The 20,510-nt window shown below is 44.3% G+C and overlaps 1 protein-coding gene across 5 annotated transcripts in view; it reads left to right on the top strand.

Annotated features, from left to right (window-relative positions):
• The window catches only part of sox5 (SRY-box transcription factor 5), a 241,086-nt gene that overhangs the window by 122,350 nt on the left and 98,226 nt on the right, over positions 1-20,510 (top strand). Inside the window, exon 1 of one of the 5 annotated variants that reach the window (XM_085769734.1) lies at positions 1,582-1,642. The exons of 3 other annotated variants lie outside the window; for them this stretch is intronic. In XM_085769734.1, the coding sequence (XP_085625860.1) occupies positions 1,617-1,642 (26 nt within the window). In that variant the 5' untranslated portion in view covers positions 1,582-1,616. Of the gene's footprint in view, positions 1-1,581; positions 1,643-20,510 lie in introns of those variants that run through there. One more of the 5 variants, XM_085769724.1, reaches the window with a different exon arrangement.

Here is a 20,510-nt window from a genome sequence, read left to right on the forward strand (position 1 = left end):
GTGTGTGTATATGTGTGTGTGTGTGTGTGTGTGTGTGTTTGACATAGCGTTCAGTGTAAGAGAATCTCCTCTCCTCCTGCTTCCTCCTCGGCGGCAGTATCTCCATCAGACCACAACACGCGGAAATCTGCTTGCTAATTACAGCCATATAAATCAGCAGTCGTAATTATGCTAATTAGACTGCTAACTTCCTCTCAGAAGCCTACACAAACAAAGGCGACGGTATCGGATGATGCGGCGTGTTAACGAGCTTGTCAACTTATCTGACACACGCTAATTACTCGGCGGGACTCCTCTGTGTTTTCAGGGGAGGAAAAAAAGTGTTGGATGTGAAGGTTGCTGCACCCCCGCCCCGCCTGGGACCCCCCCCCCCCCCACCCCCCCTTAGATTAATACCTATGTCTTTAAATGGGATTACACCTTTTTCAGCTGTGTCTCTAACTGCAAATAGTGTGAGATAAAGTGAATGGTGATGCAGGTGTCCTAAACATTGGATTGAAGCCTAACTGTGCCCACTCAGTGTGTGCTGCTTCACTGATTAAATCCTTTCATCATTGAATTAGAGTTGACAAAGAAAAAAAACATTTATTTTGAAAAGCTGCTCTAGTTAGCCCTGGGTGATCTAGTTCTTTCACATATGATGTAACTCAACAAACAAACCAAACCTGACAAAATAAGCTTTAATGAAATTATAACAACAAATAACGACATTTACGTTTGTTTGGTGCCATAATAGAAAAAAGATGGATTTGAAAGTGTTTTATGGCGGTAAACTGTCTTCATGTTACTGGGGACGAAATGCTGAACAACAAAAACCAAAAAACAACTTCCATTAAACTTGAAAAATGTTTCTGACGTGTGCGGCTGCATTTCTTGGCCAGGTCAGCCTTGTGAAGAGGTCTTGATCTCAATGGGTCTTTTATCTTTTATCTCTAAATAAAGGTTAAGAAGAAGATAGTACATGTGTGCGTCTGCTCATCTTGTTGTGTGCGGTGAATGAGAGGACAGAGGTAATGATAGTGCCATGCTGCAGCTGTAATACAGCACAGTGATTAGAAGTGACAGAGACTGTCATTAATGATTAATTCAATCAAGACTTCACCTGCCACACACATGAACTCCATTTTCTCACAGGCGCATACGCAGACAAACACTGCACTTCTTACACAATTGCAGTGTCTTTGTGTGTGTGTGTGTGTGCGTGTGTGTGTGTGTGTGTGTGACAGCTTCAGGTGTTCAGCCGCACAGCACGAGCCAGCAGCTGCCATTACACACACACACACACACACACACACACACACACACACACAGACACACAGACACACATACACACACACACACACACAGCAACCCAAATGTTCACACGCTCTCGGTAACTCACAACTGCTCTGTTTGTCTTAATCCCCTCTCCTGAACACTGAGTTAACCTTTGCTTTTCTGTCTGTCCGCCTGTCTGTCTGTCCATATGTGTATTGTCTGTCTGTCTGTCTGTCTGTCTGTCTGTCTGTCTGTCTGTCTGTCCGTATTGTCTCTCTGTCTGTCAATATGTCAGCCCGGCTGTGTCTTGGTGTGTCAGAGTTGCTCGGGAGCCACAGAGCTTCTGGGAGTTGAGGGTTATGAAGAGTGGCGAGCCTGAGGACAGGTGAGAGGAAGTGACACGCTTATCGTTTGTGTGAGTAATATCTTAAGAAGCGAATCTGCAAACAGATCAGTGTCTTCATGGTTAAAAGAACATGTGAAGTGCATGATGCAAGAGTGAGCGGATTCTAAAGCCTGATGGTTGAAGGAGTCTGCTGATCTGAGACTCCTGATCTGAACAGCTATCAGGTGGAACAGCTGAGGGCACGCACCACTCCACACATTTACATACTGTATATATGTGCGAGTGTGTATGGGAGAGAGAGACAGACACACACAATCAAACACAGGTACAATACTTGCAGCTGAATGAAAGCCTGTGTTTCAAGCTCATATACGTTTCAGTGGGGAGATTAGGACTCCTCTCTCCATCCACACAGGACTCACGTAGCAAAATGACTCTTCCTCCTCTGTCGCTGATCAGAGTTTGTGGAAATGTTGTTCTGTGCATGACTACCACCTGCTGTCTACCTCCGTCTCCTCCCTCTCTCTCCTTGTCTTTGTCTTCCTCCGACAGTCTTGCTCTCAGCCATGTTTGATAAAGTCGTGTTTCCCCTGACAACTTTTTAATGTGATCTAACGAGACCAGATGAAAACATCTGTGGAGCAGTGTCAATTTGTCACCGGTATCCTCCACTCCCACTCTGATTTTCTCAGGATATTTAATGACAAGGCCCCTTTCTTGTATGTTATGATTGTATTTTACCTCCTCTCCTCTCCTCTCCTCTCCTCTCCTCTCCTCTCCTCTCCTCTCCTCTCCTCTCCTCTCCTCTCCTCTCCTCTCCTCTCCTCTCCTCTCCTCTCCCTCAGTCAGTCAGTCTCTCTGTTCAGTATGCAGTGCTGAGAGGGCATCATTACGGAGCCCGTATTTGAGTCATTTTGATTTAAGCAGCCAGACAATGGCCTGTTGATTGAAGCAACCAGAAGGCAGACAATAGGGTTCTATGCCACATAATGTGCCACCATTTTTTCTGAGCTCCCCGCTTTCAGAAAAGGGCCCCGGCTCTCCATTGTGCCTCTCCCAGAGGGAAAAAAATGGTGCTTGGGGAGGAGGAATATTTTCCCGTGGTATGTCATTATTTTGCAAATTTCTATTATCTCATCATGTTGTCTTCATTGTAATTGCAGCTAATTAGGAGGCTAGTTAGGAGCCTGGGCTTTGAGGCTGGCTCGGCTGCTGAAAGGAGCCCACCGATTATGGCCCCGACAAGAGAGGAAGCAGGAGAAAAGGGGAGATTAATGCTGTTACCCAGGAGACACTGGCTTCCATCTGCGGGGAACAATGCAGTTTTGTTTTCTCCGGGATCCTGCTCAGATCAACAGAATAGACTAGCTCTGCTCTGCTCTGCTTGGCGACAATGCCCAATTCTGTCTTACCGGGGCTTGGGCAAACCCCCCCACCCCCTTCCCTTTCTCCTCTCCTCACCTACCCATGCCGCCCCCTCCCTCCCCAATCACAGGCGCTTTACCTTCCCTCCCTCCCTCCCTCCCTCCTGTGTCCCTCCTCCGTCATTCTTGCCACCTTTTCCTCCGTTCAGCGGGCCCTGACTAAAAAGCTTAGCGCCCTGAGCGAGCCAGCCAGCGCCAGTGACTGAGAGCTCTCACACACCCCCAGCACCAGATGAAAGCGGCGCGGTGTGTGGATAGAGTTCCCAGGTTGTGGGAGGTCGTGCCCTTGTCACACACAGAGCTGCAAGGTTTTACTCCCCAATCCCCGCCGAGGTCCAAAGCACTTAATGAAATAATATACTCTCTCGCGTTTGCTCTTTCTTCTTCCTCTCGTTCCCTCACTCAGCACACCAACCCTTCCCACCCCCAGCCACCTCCTTCACCGGGCTGAGGCCGGCCCCTTGTCTCAGAGCGGGGGCCCCAGGGCCCCTAGACACCTTCTTTGCAAAGAGAAGGAGGGAATACAATGAGAGAGGGAGCCTAGTTTGGTACAGTACAAACACACAGAGCACAAGCAGGCTAGGAGAAATGAAAGGCCTTTGTCTGTCTTTGTCAGGGGGGAAAAGGACACTGAGAAAGAGGGAGAGCAAGCGCTCATGGATAGAAAGAGACAGAGAGAGGAAGGAGATAGCAGGCTGGATCACATGACTCAGAGCATTGTGATCCTGAGTGAGAAAGGTTTGGAGCGGAGCATCTCTCCATCTGGTCGAAGCAAAAAAAAAAGGAGAGATGGATAGAAAAACAGAGATGGAGAGAGAGAGAGAGAGGGAGTGACACAGCAAGGGAGCAAACAGAGAGAGAATGAGAGAAAGTATTGAGTAAGTGCCAGCGACATCTGCTCCCGTGGGCACAACAATAAAACTCCCTCTAGATCAGCCTCACACCATATACACTCGCACAATGCATCGGTCTCAAAGGCAGGAATTAATATGTGTGTGTGTGTGTGTGTGTGTGCACACTCGTGTGAATGAAGAATGCTCTTATTTTCATGACGTCTGCCCACTGATCTGTTCAACATTCATGGACACATTATCTAAATCATCTTAATGCATCAAAAGTGGTGGATCTTTATCTTAGAGTATATCTCATTATGGATAACTTCCTTGGTTTTTCTGGACATTTTCACTCCTTTTTTGAGGTTCAGGATAAAATAATGGTTTGTTGACCCTTTAGTCATTTCAGCAAACTCCTATTTATACTTCTCCGGTGAGACTGATGCCTCATCTTTATTTTAAATCTACTTTCACTTGAGACTACAGATGGTTATTCAATATCTTCATGTTCTCTCCTTTTAGTTACCATGTCCACATAATTCGCATATTCAGCTTTCTTGCAATCAGCACTGTTTTTAGTAGCCCTGAAGTCCAAACGGAGGAAAGTGTTGCGTGGTATTGTAAGAAACAGCCTACTTAAGCATCTTGTTTGGAAATAATTACTGCTGAAGTTGTCTTGTTTATTTGACCCTTGTTAAAGCCATACTATTATAAATATTAAGCAGTAGTAGTTTTTTTTAGTGAAGAGTAAGAAAACCATATGGCTCTGATACGGTGCCATACAGTAGCATAAGAGAATGAATACACAGATATAGGATCTGAACTTGGATCGACATCGCAGCCACGCAGCCTGTGATTACGAGCCAAAGAAAGACTATTGGTACAATTACACATTTCCTTGTTTAGATAGTATACAGTGAAATAATTCTGCATATAAATCCAGTCAGCCAATTATTCTTTCAGATAACTAGCCTTTTGTATACAACAAATGCTTTGTGTGTATTTTTTCTGTTCAGTGTTTGTTAGCCAAGAACCTGTTTTTGATTGGCTGAAAGATGATTGAAGAGAAGAAGGAGTTTTTTTTTCTCTTCTAGCTTTTGAAAAGTTGGAACAGAATAGTTGGAAAGTTGTATGTACCTGTACCTATCAGAAAAAAGCAACAAAACTTTAATCAAACAGCTTGAAAATCCTAACAGATTCTGAAAGCATGCAAACAAGGTAATCTGTGTTGTTTAGGGACCGCGGCGCGCCCCCCGCGCCATTTATCTTGGTGGGGAAAAATTTCTCCCTGTTGCGTTTAATGTGTAGTCAAAGTGGAGAGGGCGAAACGCTACTCTCTAATTTTGCATGTCATCTCTCTCCAAATCACTTCAAAGATGAGGCCTTTGCCAAAGATTTCCTCCCTTTTTCTCCTTGCCTCTTTCCTTTTCTCTCCTCTCTTTCTTTTCCGCCTTTTCTTGTTCCCGGAGTTGCCGTTGTCACCATTGCTTGGCGCCAGGAAATCGCGGGCATCTAAACAGCAGCACACAATGTCGTAAAAAGGCTCTAGAGTTTTACTTTCAGATGTCACTCCAATAGCACACATCTGCTACGTGCCGTGCATCTGCTAGGCTCTCCCGTCTCAGAGAGCCGGAGCGCTGATTGAACTGAAGACAGAAAACATCCTCATTATCGCGAGCAATGAGCGAGCTGGGCTCCCCAACAGCCCCTTTTAATGCATTCACTCACTTAACTGCAGCCCAGTGTTGTGGATACATGCATGTACGTGCACAAGCAGACACGCATGTGCACGCAAGTAGACACAAGCAGCCGGCCTACACACAGGCAAACACACACACTGGGCTTCAGTGCCAATTCTCCCTGTGTCATAGACAATAGTATTAAACAGTCATTGTGTTAATGCTTGCTGAGAGGTATCTGCTCCCCAGCCTGTCTGTCTGTACTGGATATTCTAGCAGAGCTGGACCAGTGTTTGTTCAACATCTAAATAAAATACACTGTGTTACTAAAATGCAGACACACAAATTGTTCACCCTTTTAATTACATAATACAGCCATTGAATCCAGAAACCTCAAGCTAAGCTCCACCCTGGGACGATTATTCTTTCTGTTTTTTTTTTTCAATCAACTCTCTTATCTACACAAATCTCAAATCTCATTGCATCTATCTGACTGAATCGCAAACTCCCTGTTTCCTCATTTGGCTTAAAGAGATGTGCTAAGACGAGTACCAGACTGGAAGAACAGCTCTTTAAACTCTAGTAAGATTTGATGGCGGGAAAAAGCAACTGAGCTCAACTTCAAATGTGAACTCAACATCAACAGTGACATAATGTTTTGAGGTTTTCGAGGAAAGTTTCAATGTACTTTATTTATGTTTCATAAACAAACAGGAGGGGTCAAGTTTGAAGATATGGTCATGGCAATTAAGCAATTATGTTTTAATGGAAGATGTTAATGAGTATGTTGCATGATGAGAACTGCAGCAGCCTGTGTTTTGAAGGCGTGACTTGTACTTTGGGCTGAAGTTCAGCTTCTTTAAAGGGATAGTTCAACATTTTGGCAAATTGGCCCATTTCCATAATCCCTATAGTCATAGCAGTAGGTTCATTACCTTTAATTGTCGGTGCAAGCTATTTTTAGAATGGCGGAGCAGAGCTGTGAGCTGCTCAGAGCTACGCTACGGAGGCTAATGGGATTTCTTGGTTTCCCTCATCAAACTCATCAAATACACAATCCAACAACTCCAAAACGCTCTGGTGGACAAGTTGTGACCTGCACATTCACCACGCTATGAGATATGCCCACTATAGATTTAAAAATCTGAGGCTTACTTATAGCGCCGCCCCCTGCATTCGTCACCACCTCCTGTCATGGTGAATCAGTTTTCCCTGCTCTCCTCCAGTACCCACTACTTCACAGAGCACCGCTCCACAGTTGACCAGAGCCTTGGCTTCTCACCCTCACCTACTGACGCAGCGGTGATAAGTGGTAACTGTGGCAACCAACCCTAGTGTCAGACTTTAATGGCCATGTTTGCAGACCTGTTGTCAGCATCAAACAAAAGCTTTCCATATCCTCTGCTAATAGCAACCCCTTGTCTGACTCAGTGTCACTACTGACAGATCCAACATGCCCTCAGATGATCTGCTGATCCATTCTTAATTGTTCATTTCTTCCTACTGTATAACATTAAAATCTCTACTTCTTTGTGAGCTCTTGATCCAACTGCCACATTATTGTCTTTGACATTAGAGACACAGTTTGGGCTCTCTCTGTTCAGTCTATCATGACTGTCACAGGCCTCCACAGACAGAGGCTGATTAGGGAGGATTTATAAAAGGAGTGTGAGGGAAGGCAGAAGTGAGCGCGGAGGTGTGCAAATGCAACCAGCTGAGTTTGAGTGTGTGTGTAAGCTGTATAAGCTGGCCTGGGGTCAGCAGGGGTGAGGCTGTTCACCAGGTTAATAGCTACAGAATGAACTGAGGATACAGTAATTGACTGATAACAGGACTGGGATTGGTGAGAGGAGGGGAGGGGGGAGGAGGGGAAAGAAAGTCTGAGAGTCTCAAACTCAAAGAGAAGTCAAAGCAATGCAGGCAGGAGCAAGGAAAAAAGGAGGGATGAAACACAGGAGAAGCAGAAGGGAAGGAGATCAGGATAATGTGTCAGGTTAAGTGGGGAGTGAGTGTCAAGGTAGAGTGAAGACATTATGGATAAGAATAAAAGGGAAGAAGTGAGAGAAGAGGGAGGAGGAAATAAATCAATATGTTAGTCACATAGGTGTGGACACGCAGTAAAGGTGAAAGAGGACAACAACTGATAAAGAAGAAATGATAAAGACTGATCACTGAGCAGAAACTTTAATTTGAAATCTGACAGTCATGTGCTTCGTACATTTTTCATCTGACCACAGCCGCCTCCTTCAGGGCCCTGCAGGTCCCTCAGCTTTATGGTGATTAGGTTTGGGCGATGACGTCAAATCAATATCACAATTATTTCAAAGTTTTTTCTTAATTGCTATTAATGAAGATTACTTTGGCCCTCAATGACCTCCTTTTTTTTTAGCCATGGACTTATTGTGTAATATTTTGATTCTGTTCCAAGTAATTATACAAATTGGTGGCATTACATTTGGTCGTTATCCATGTGGCATTCACCACTGTCAGGTAGTTGTGGCTGATAAGACCCACCCAGCCATACGTCATTGAGTGACAGCTTGAGTGAATGTGGACTAATGTAAGTTGGCTGGGACAAAACATGAGTTAGCATCTTTTTAAGTCGACATGGACACGTTCAATAATTTACTCATAATATGCTATCCTTAGCCAATGTGCTGGGTTATAAACTGACACTAAATAAAATAGTGTTATATAACAAGACTGTAACCAAGATGGTTGCATATGCAATCTTTTTTTTGAGTGTGCGAGTTCAATTTGTACAGGCACATATTTGATCACAACTAGTTAGGCTGGTTTGATGCTACATGTGGTGGACCAACTGGTCGATTTTTAGTTTGCAACAGAGCAACCAGTACATTTCTCATCCATTGTTTCCATTGTTGAACTGATGTTCTCAAATGATGAGAACAAGTGAACCTCACAATATACTTAGGATGATATATTAAGGGGAATAGAGGCCCTGTTCAGTCCTGGCATTAAAGGGATAGTTCAACATTTTGGCAAATTGGCCCATTGCCAAAATCCCTATAGTTTTAGGAGTAGGGTCGTTATCTTTAATTGTCGGTGCAAGCTATTATTAGAACGGCGGAGCAGAGCCGCAAGCACTACAGTAAGGAGGCTAATGGGAAAAACTGCCCTCGACAGGAACGCGCATCAGCCGTTTTGCATGAATTTCCCTCTAAAACAACATTGTGTTATTATCTCATAGCGTGGTGAATGTGCAGGTCACAACTTGTCCACCAGAGCGTTGTGGAGTTGTTGGATTGTGTGTTTGATGAGTTTGATGAGGGAAACCAAGAAATTCCATGAGCCTCTGTAGCGTAGCTCTGAGCAGCTCACGGCTCTGCTCCGCCGTTCTAAAAATAGCTTGCACCGACAATTAAAGGTAACGAACCTACTGCTATGACTAAAGGGATTATGGCAATCGGCTAATTTGCCAAAATGTTGAACTATCCCTTTAACATGTGTCTTCAGTGAATTGATCACAACTGGTCAGCTCAGAGTCCCTGTCTTCATGCATATTGATTAATCACTTATGATTACCGTATGTTGTGCTTTATGCACACATTATCAGTTATTTCTTGCTGTTTAACTGTTCAACAGAAGGTCCAATGTCATTGTGCTTCTGTGTGTGTGAGTGAGAGAGCATGATGTGGAGGTTGAGTGAATGAATGCGCTCCAAACAGCTCAATACGAGAGTTTTATCCATTTGAAACAGTATCTCAAATGCATCTTCAAGGTGTCTTAGTGTGTGTGTGTGTGTGTGTGTGTGTTCACAGCAGAACTTTCAGTTTAGCACTTGTGACTAGATGGGAGACAGATGTAAATCTCAGGTCTGAATGGGGTCAGAGTCACAGCGATGCTTTATGCTGTATTTGTGCCTTCACATTGCTGAGGGTCCACATCAAACGTGTTAATGTTACAGAGAATTTCCAACAACAAAGGTGGCTGCTCGCTCGGCAGAGCTGAACACATCCTGTTTGTCCTCACTTTTTTAAAAGAGGTGCATTTGAATGTTTGGATTTTTCTCCCTCATTACAGTGTGAGATTGATGGCAGAATAATTTATGCACACAAGACAAACAGTGCAACGAGCAAATTAGGCTTCACCTTATTGCCTTAAAGAGCATGAGGATGCATTCCACATCAAGAAGAGCAATTTTTAATGATAAATTCAAATGTTTTTATGTAAATATTGTTCTATTTACATTACAAGTGAGGGGAGCGAGTCCCCCGGTAGACAATTCATAACGTAAGGTGAAGACAGATGAGAATCCGAACCTCTGGACGGGTTAAATGATTAGATTCTCACTCAAACACAACTGTATGTGTGTGTGTGTCTCCATGTCCGTGGTCTAATGACTGCGCTGTCTGCAGAGAGTGGAACACAGGAGGGAATTAGTCATCATTGCATATCAAAGACTTAGCCATTAGAGACACAGGGTAGGGTCTTCCTAATGAGAGGGGGTACCGGTGTTTGTGCATGGTGCGTGTGTGTGTGTGTTTTGACGGGTCACAGTGTACACATACTTAGACACACACACCTTCAAAAGCAGCCTTTTTTATCCATATTCTACTTTGTCACATGTGTTTATAGAAAAACTACTGATTACCAACACACATGCAAATAATCTCACACGTACTGACATAATTTATAGAAACGCACGCCGTTCATATATATATATATATATATACACACATATATATATATATATATATATATATATATATATATACACACATATATATATATATATATATATATATATATATATATATATATGTATATATGTATATTTATATACATACACCTCAAAGACATGCTCTCAGATGGAGACAAAGTCAGAGACACACACAGTGTGTTGCCAGGCCCCTCTGGCAGGACTGTGTGTGCCTGTCAGTGTGGCGACGTGGGCAGAGGTGCCAGCGAGATGCCAGGGCTTTGTGTGCCACGCTGGATCAACACCAGGCATCACATCAACACAACACACACACAACACACCTGAGGGCGCAGGGCTCACACGCCCACCTCCACCTTCCATCTATACATCCATCCATCCATCCATCCATCCAGCCCCGGCTATTTCCTCCTATGCATTTATCCCATTCTCTCTTCCCTTTTATTTCTCTGTGTAGGTGTGTGTGCATGTGTGTGTATGTGTGTATGTGTGTATGTTTGTGCGTGTGTGTGTAGGCTGATTGGCGATGCCCTCTGTGCCATCTGCAGCAACCCCTCCCACCCACCTCCCACCCTTCCCACTCATCACAAGGGTGGGCTTAACCATCTGTGTGCCAGTTTGTTCCCACAGCGAGAGAAAGGGGGATGTGGAGGGGGGGAGGAGGAGGAGGAGGAGGGGCGGGGGTGTTGCCATAGCAGTGATGGTGGTGGAAACAGGGGTCGCCACGAAAAATCACACACACATACAGTATATAACAATGCAAAACGGCACAAAGTGGATGATTGGTTTAGGGGTTCACAGCAGCATAAGGTGGCGCTGCATGCTGATGGCTGCAGTGAAGGCACCGGCCATGTCATGTAATGCACAGCTTGCAGGATGATGCAGGAACATACTGTCAGCATCATAACACCGGTGGAGCTTTCTTCTGTTTTTTCATTTGTTCTTTTCCTGATTTTATCTTGAGGCTGCAGTCCAGTGGGAGCCAAAGAGAGCAGCAGCAGGATAGGTGTCAACAGCTCCACAAGTACCAACATCAGAAGAAGCCACTAGTAAGAGTAAAAGGTCAAAGACACAGTGGGCTGGTTGTATTCCTATGGGCAAAGAAGGAAGTGCTTCGAATACAAATACTGAGCCAAAGGGGCTTATTACACGTGTTTACAGAGCACATAAACACATATAGACATTATTTAATGTGCAAATGAACACATATGACTTGGTGTGAGTTTGCCCATTTAGTTAGAGCAGAAGTTTTCAATCTAACTGTAGTCTAGAGTTTTTTTTTTTTAGGATTTTAGGATGAATCAGGGGGATTAACTCATATCAAAGTGTTATGTGAACAGTAGGTGTCACCTTACGTATGTATGAGTCTCTATAGGGCCTGTTGTGTATTCTGGCAGCACCTGATTAAAATGGTAAAACGTAGCAAATGTACACACTATATGTACTGTAGCACAGATGATGCAGGGTGACATCACCAATCTATCCACATTGTCCAATCAACGACTTACATGTCGATTCATATGACTTGATTCTGTTAGTGAAGAGACAGTTTGGACGCAAAACCCGCCCACAACTTCAAGGCAACAATCTATAATTTTAATCATTGCACCAAATAAACAAATATGTGTGAAAGAGGCATGAGACGGGCTCTAAAATGTGACAAACCTCCTCTGTCCTGCATGACCTGAAGGAACTACTGCATCACTTTGCACCCAAAAAACAACAATCTACATAAAAGCTGCTTCATGTGGCCCGGGCCTGTGGTGTCTGGTCTGTAGAGCAGACAAACACAGGCATCTGCCCCAGCTACATATTAAACCAATATTGAAATCTGATGTAAGTGGTGAGTTGCGGTCTGTAATGACAGCGTGTGTGTATGCCGCACGCTGCTAAACGGAGGCCGCTGGGTTGTAAGATGTTTAGGAAGCTCGCCACAACTAAAGTGGCCACGGGCCAACTGGCTGCTGGCCTTAAACCTCAAGCAGCACTGTTGTTGCTCTACTTCTCTCCCTCCCTGTGCTCTCTTCAGATTCCTCAACTAGTTTAGCTAATCTTTCCAGCGCTCCATCCACTGTCACTGTCTCACTTTGGCATCTTGTCGTGGCTTTTATGTCTTATCTCCATTCACCCTCCTCCCAACATCAAACAAACACACATATCACAAACACCAATGGTTGCACATGTACAGAAATACTGCAAAACACCAACAACTTATTGTCAAGGCTTCCAGGCACGGCCCCTTGCCCTACCTGTACTTTTGTAAACTATACACACATACACTTATACACGCACACACACAATTCTGTCTCTGTTATTCTTTATCACACATACAGTACCCTTGAAGATGAAAATGAAAAAAAAAAGAAAAACAAGAAAGAAAAACTCTAAAGCATCAAACCTCACACCCAGTCTGCTATGTGATAAGATTAGATTTATTTCTCCAGCTGTGACACAGAAAATGGAAGTGGATTATTTAGTTAAAGAAAAAAAAAGCCAGAATTAAATTAAAACTTGTAGGCGTTATTGTTAAGCAAGGAACAGTGGGGGCTTAAATATATAGGCTCAGCATAGCCCTCAGGCAGTGGATAGCACAATCTCCTCGCCTCTTGTTCTCACCAATGGACTTAAACACACACACACACACACACACACACACACACACACACACACACACACATATAAACAGCCTTCCAGGACCACAAAGCCTGTGTAGAAAATCAGAAAATCATTTCCTCTTCACTCTAGATTTCCTCCCGCTCTCTTTCCCTTTTCTTCTGTTCGCTCTGTCGTCCCCCTTCTCCCTCAGAGCAAGTACGGGGGGGGCTGCCAGGGCGCATCAATCCAGGGTTGAGCTTGTGCCTTGACGTGGAGAAAACACAAAGTGCAGAGATTTGGTGCATAAACATGTGTGCTTTAAAAAAAAAAAACAGCTGCGGTGAGTGAGGAGAGGGGAACGGTGCCAAATCCCCCCATTCAGCCTCAGACCGAAGGAGGCAACATCCTGACAGCTTTGAGGTTGGGGGGGGGTTCGGAGACAGAACTAAGGGGAGGAATGATAAAGAGGGAAAGAGATAGCAACTAAAGCAGAGATTGTGATGGAGGAGGAGGGAGAGGGAGATGAAGAGGTGGAGAGAGAACATCAGACTGGGGATAAAAACAAAGCTCAGGGAGTCTCAAAGTGATAATCTGCTGTGTTTTCATATTTAATAATGTTTTGCTCTTATCTATCTCTGTGATATAATGAAACTTTTAGTTTGTCCACTTACTGCTGTCGGGGATGTATTTATATTTCTAAGACATCTTCATGAAAGAACGAGTGATGAAACTCACCTGAAGGTTGATGTAGCTTCTGGAGCTTTGATACAGATGTAATCATCATAACAATCCAGATTTGAACATGTTTGATATTTAGTATAGTTCTGGATCTGTAAACAAGGTCCCAGGCCAGAGTTCAACTCTGATCGTTAAGAGGGGGGAATGAAAGATGCTTCGCACATGCAGCGTCCAAATACTGAACCATAATCAGCAAACAGCATGAACATCATTTAGCGTCCTGATGTCCACGTGGGCGAGGTCTGTATGGAGCTTGGAGGTTGTGGCGTCGTCTGCAAATCCGCGGGGGCGACATGCAAGTGGCCGAGGGTCCAGGTTGACAGGTGAGGAGGAGGTGACGAAGACTTTGATCAGCCTCTCTGAGTCCTTCATCACCACGGCAGTCACAGCTACCACACAATAGTCTCTTCAGGACAGGAACTATAGTTTGGAATAATAGACGGTGTTCAGTTGATCAACCAGAGACATGTTGACAGTCAGCGGATCATGGTGTTGCTGTGTGCTCCCTGCCACAGGCCTCTTTAGCCAGATGGCAGTAGCTGTCATTTCAGCTCCAGGCTCCAGCTGATGTGTTGTTCAGCCTCTTTTACCGCTCTGTGGATGTTTTACGATGCAACCTTGTGTTAGTCCGTACTCTTGGCTGCAAAGCCTTTGTTTACATTTTTTGCACGAGGACGATGCATGGTGAAGGGGTCGGATTGGCCAAATGGAGGGAAAAACTTTTCTCAGTTGGCATCCATGAAGGTTTGTGATGATGACCTAGAATCTTCTCTTCTGCGGCGCGTGCCATGCTGCCAGAGGTCCAGCCTTCCTTGTTAAAGGGATAGTTCAACATTTTGGAAAATTCGCCTATTGCCATAATCTCTATAGTCATAACAGTAGGTTCATTACCTTTAATTATCGGTGCATGTTTTGAGATCCGCAGGGAAAAACACAATTGAGGTGAAGGGTACAGGTCCCCTGTCCCTGAAAACTCATCAGATACATAATCCAACAGCTCCAAAACACTCTTGTGGACAAGTTGTGACCTGCACATTCACCATGCTAATTATGTAACAGTATGACAAACAAAAAAAATACTCGAACTATTAGCACTTTTAAAATCACTCCGCCCAGCAGTCATATCTGGAATGTAGTTCTGGCTACGCATTTGCCTTGAAAACAACTCTGTCTCATTATGTTACATTATTATTTTATAGCGTGGTGAATGTGCAGGTCACAACTTGCCCCGAGAGCGTTTTGGAGTTGTTGGATTGTGTATTTGATTTGAAGGACAGGGGACCTGTACCGTTCACCTCCATTGTGTTCAGATTGTGTCTCTGCCCTGCGGATCTCAAAACAACATGCACTGATAATTAAAGGTAATGAACCTACTCCTATGACTATAGGGATTATGGCAATAGGTGAATTTGTCAAAATGTTGGGCGATCCCTTTAAGGTGCTACTAGTTAAAACAACATGAGAGGGTCGTTCATCAGTTGAAGGGTTAGTTCTTGAGCAAGGCCAGTATACCTGGAAAGGCAACTGAACAGCCATTGTGGTGTGTGCGTGGGTGAATCTGAAGCCATGAGAAGCACTTTGTCCTTTTCCCAGGTTGGAAACCATTAGAAATGCAGCCCATTCACCATAGCATGAAAGCCATTTGGTTGTCATGCGAAAACATTGTAACCGTATTGCTTTGACCTTCAAAGCACATGTATAGAAAACAGTGACGGTTACCAGAACATGCTGCATAGCATACATCCATGTGAGTGACATCTGTAATGAGAGTATTTCCTTAAATCCTCATAATAAAAGGATTGGAATTTGTGTAAATGCACCTCTGGCCGCCTCACATGCGCACACAGGTGTGTGACTCTCCGTTTTCCACATTCATCTCAGCACTCAAAGCCACGGGTGCCGAGTCACCGCTTGGATCCAATAACCCCCCCCCCCCCATCCCAGATATCTCATTCTGACTCTTTTCTGCCTCCAGATTGATTTAGTCAGTCAAAGCCTTTAGTTTGTCGTCAACTGATAAGAGAGGAAGAGCTCAAGGAAATACTCCATTGTCTGTGATACAGTCAGGTAACGGGACAATTGAAGTGTGTGTCTTTGTGCGCGCTCATGTATTAACACTTTTTGTGTGTGTATTTATCTGTGTTTGCTTGTGTGCGCATATGCGTGTGTTTCCAAGATGTCTGGACTGTCATTTTTTGTAAATCATTCACTTTTTATTTATCTTCCCAGGCTAGTGTTTCATTAACCCCGCTGTGACACAGACTCCCTTTCATTCACTTGTTGCATTGTCTACTCCAGCCGCTCGCTCTCTCGCAGCACTAAAGATTACTAATAAATAAGTGACACCAGAAACACTCTATTTTCCCTCAGCCATAATTAACTGACTTGATATTTTCAAGGAGAGGAGAGGAGAGAAAAAAAATCCAGCTAATTAGGAATGAGTTAAGATTCGCACAAAGAGTACAGATCGTTAATTAATTTTCCACGCAGCTATTGTCGGGAAAGAAAACAGCTTTGTTTACTCTGCAGCGCTTGCCACAGTGGTTGGAGCAGCGGCAGTGAAAGGTTTCCGGCACACACACACACACACAAACACAAACACAAACACACTGCAGTCTACTAACCTTGAGCAGAGGCAGAAATCAAAAATGTCCCAAGGGTCAGTCAAATGAAGGGATGAACCAAAAGGCTGTCAAGCCAGGTAAAACAGAAAAAAAAACTGCACACCGAGAAATATATCGAAAGTGGTGTTGTTGAAATACAGACCTGGCAATCGCACAATTCATCAAACTGCATCTCACAGGATACTTATTTTTATTAAATTCATAAGGCATCTGCACAGTTTAACTCAAGATATGTGATTTGTCGCTTTGTAATTCAAGGTTCAGTTCACCTAAATCACAACAATGTGGCTATTAAAGGAGAACTATGCAAGTCCAGTTGCTTTTTCTCTATTTTGGTCACTTTTTTTCTCTACAGAGCTCCCCCTACAGTTTCAGAGTGCATATTTTCACTGTCGTAAAAACTCACTGCTAACCCTCCTCCTTACAACGCAGCCATGTGGATTTGTTTTCATTGAAGTCAGCAAGAAGACGTCATTGGAAATGAGGGTTTACCCTCAATGGCTTTCGAGATCTAAATAAAGGTTAAAGAAAGAGAAAGAAAGCAAGAAAGAAAGAAAGAAAGAAAGAAAGAAAGAAAGGTAATCCATGGAGTTATGTCTACCTACCACTACCTACTCAGCCAAGAGACGCTAGGTGAAAGACAGAGCCCTTCATTCTCCCTGTAACAAGTCATTTAACCATCACAATTACTCTGAAGCTGTTTAATGAAGGTAAAAATCTTGCATAGTTCCTCTTTAAAATACTTCTTATCCAAATAAATATGCTGAGTGTTGACCTGAGCAGAATGACTGTGGACAGTACAAGACCAATTCAGCGTTTTGAAAATACATGTTTTCACTTTTCTTGTGGACAGTTGAGAGAATTTCTATCGCTTTCAAATCTGATTGTTAAAGGGACAACGAGGAGTTTTGGAAAAGCAAAGCGTTTTCACACTACATTTATGAGCCTCCGCGCGCACCGTGAAATTCTTTGACCGGTGCAAGACAGACTCATGTTTTCATTCATCAAGAATTAAAGTCAGAGGTTGGTAGACGATCAGATACTGTCGTAGTTCCGACCATAAATGGCGATTCGGCGGCGTTATTCTCATGACTCGCCACGAAACCGAAAGTAAGGAAACGCTGGTCGGCTCGCCCAGCATTTCCACCACCACTAATAATAACAAAATAACGATAGAGACAAAACGATATATTTATTGAAAATGGGCCCATTAACAAGTGTGGGTAGCGTAGATTCATCCACATTAATATGAGACTTTTTTATTGTCGCGGAATATTTCGTTCTGCCGCTGGAGAAACTCCTCGTTGTCCCTTTAAATATAAGAGCTGGAGCCAGGAAGTGATTTGAGTTTAGCACTAAAATTGTAAATACAGAATAACAATGTGTCTGGTTGTAAGCTAAACCAGTAAACAGTAGTGTTGTGTAGTTCGCGAGTGATTCGTTCGAAGGAACAAATTCTTTAAGTGAACGTACTGACTAGAATCACTTCCTGACCTGATTCGTTCCTTTCTCAGTTCAGTAGTTGAGCTCAGCAGCAGCGTGCAGGCCGACAGTGGAACTGCTGTGTGGTCTGTGAATCACTGAATGACCTGCGAATCTGGTGGCGGAGACTCTCATTGCGAGGGAACGGTGCGTGTTCAGTGATGCGTTCACTGACAGTCGGGGCTGAGAGCTCCAGTTCACTCTCTGTGCACGTCGTTCACTGACAGTCGGGGCTGAGGGCTCCAGTTCACTCTCTGTGCGCGTCGTTCACTGTACTGGGGACTGAGCTCCAGTTCACTCTCTGTGCGCGTGGTTCACTGTACTGGGGGCTGAGGGCTCCAGTTCACTCCGTGTCGTTCGCGAACGTACTGACAGGGTGATTCACATCCGCGCTGCCACTCACTCATTACCTGCGAACCTACTGCGCACACAGAGAACTGCTGCTGAGGACGTGATTCAGGTTTGCGCTGCCACTCACTCACTCATGATTCGCGAACCTACTGCACACACAGAGAACTGCCGCTGGGGAAGCTGTTACTCAGTCACTCACTGGTGATTCGCGAACCTGCACCAGAGAACTGCTGCTGCAGACGTGATTCAGGTTCACGTACTGTGCTGAATGTGGCGCTGTGTCACTCACTGCGTGGTGTACTGCATGCACAGAGCTGTGTAGCGTCATGTTAAGTGAATGTACTGTGCACAGAGGACTCGCGTTCACTGTGTAGTAATATAAAAATAAATATATAAAAAAATATAAAAAATATAAAAAAATTTTTTTTTAAAAGGAAAGGGGACGTAGAGTGTACAGTACGGATATTCGCGGGAGATTTTTTTTTTTCACCGTCCCTTACAGAGGGGGGGGGGGGGCGACGACTGTAACGACGGGGGGGGGGAGTGATTCGGTGAACAAATTTTTTGAACGACTCATTTTAAGGAACTGATTCTAGTGATTCAGTACAGTCAGAAGAACTGCCGATCCCATCACTAGTAAACAGCACCTCTGCTGCTTACAATCAACATGTTGTATCCGCTCTGTAGAAATGTTTTCCATGGAGCTGAGTGGTGTACCTGCAGCTGCCCCCAGCAGCTTGTACCACTGGATGCCGTGAAGGCTCCTGTCCATCCTCACCCTTACACTATCTACCCGGATATCCCCCCAAAAATGAACCTGCCGCGCACTTTTCACATTCCTGACACCACTATACCTTGGTGGTAAAAGTGGCAGACAGAGCAATTTGTCTGTCTGTCTTCTGGTTTCTACCTTTCCCACCTGCCCATTTATCTGTTCATTTTTCCTGCCCGGGCAGGGATTGATGGGTCTGGACGGAGGAATAGACTGAAGACAGACACACAGAGACAGAGCCAGAAAGAGTTGCTTGTAAGTGTAAATGAGCACGCACATGTCTACATTCATGTCACTGCATGTCAGTTCAAGTGCCACTGGAGAAAAGGTGTGTGTGTGTGTGTGTGTGGATGGATGAGAGCAGCCTGAGCCCCTGCCTGTATTAAGAGGGCCCTGGCAGCCAGAGATAGCGACTCTATCTTAATGGCTTCTGCCGCCTGCCACTCAGCCTTCAGACGGGGTCCTCTGCCTGCACGTGTCTCCCCACGATAAAGCCACTTCACAGGGGCTCGCACCTCTCCACGCTGGCCTCTCCTCCTCTCCCAGGGAAGAGGAGAGGGAGAGGGAACGAGAGAGAGGGAGAGAAACAGAGAGAGAGAGAAGAAAAGATGCCAAAAGGTATTGATATGTGAGCTCTCCCCGGGACTGAGACGAGATGTGAGAGAGAGACAGGAGGAGAGGAGAAGAAGCGTTCACACCTCTGGCCTTCATCCTCAATTCTCAATTGTTGATCATATCGGATATTTTTGAAGTGCTGTGGGATGTAACCCAGAATATAATATGACACAACAACGTGTTTAAAACGTCACAACAACTTTTTTATTTTATTTTTTTTATTGAATGACTCACTCGCTGCCTGTTTGAAAATGCATTTTTGGTTTTGTGCATCTGACTGGTCGATTGGAGTAGAAGCGTCTCCTCAGACACTACTCAAGTTTTCCATCTGGTTTCCTTTCCATTGTTGTGTCTCTGAGTCATTAATGTATTAATGCTGGCTCAGATAAGCCTCTGTGGGTGCCAGGACTCGAACCGTCAGCGGGACTGAGTAAAGCTTACATCATTCACCTGTTATTCCAGTGGTAGCTCATCACGAGGGAGCGACTCTCAGCATCAGAGCAGCAGCAGCAGCAGCAGCAGCGGGACAAACACAAGCACTCCTCCATGGAGCCATACTTGGCTGCTTGATCAGACTTGTTGGCATGCAAGCTTTCTTGTGAAGTGCTGCATGAGCAACAGCAGCTTTTGCAAATAGAAAATCCACATCAAGAAGAGAAAGAGCAGGAGTTTCACACTGTCTACATTTTTTAAATTAGTGCTCTGGAAATATGTTGCAGTGACAACACAGAGTAACTCATGTCAACTGCCCTAACAAGCTCACTCCATTCAATGCATATGGTCTCAACAATATCGCTGCAGGCTGGTGGCTCAGACTACTGCATAAATAATCCACCTATCACCAGACAGTGTGTTGGCATTGGATGAATTCTCCAGAACCCAGGATTATATTCAATTAGCAAATATTGTATTTTTTTTTCCTTATCTGTAAACATTAAAATCCAGGATTAACAGCATTCCCAACCTAAGAAACTGCAACACCCTAATCAATGACAGTAAATGGACTTTGGCTAGTGGAAAAAGTAGATAGAGGACTGTCTGAACTGAATAATCAATGATCAATATCAATCACTCATTCGTTAATCAGAGGATGACAGTTTCCATTCCAGCTTG

The sequence above is a fragment of the Trachurus japonicus genome, chromosome 23 (assembly GCF_045865225.1).
Source record: "Trachurus japonicus isolate A0001 chromosome 23, Traja_1.0".
Lineage (NCBI taxonomy): Eukaryota > Metazoa > Chordata > Actinopteri > Carangiformes > Carangidae > Trachurus > Trachurus japonicus.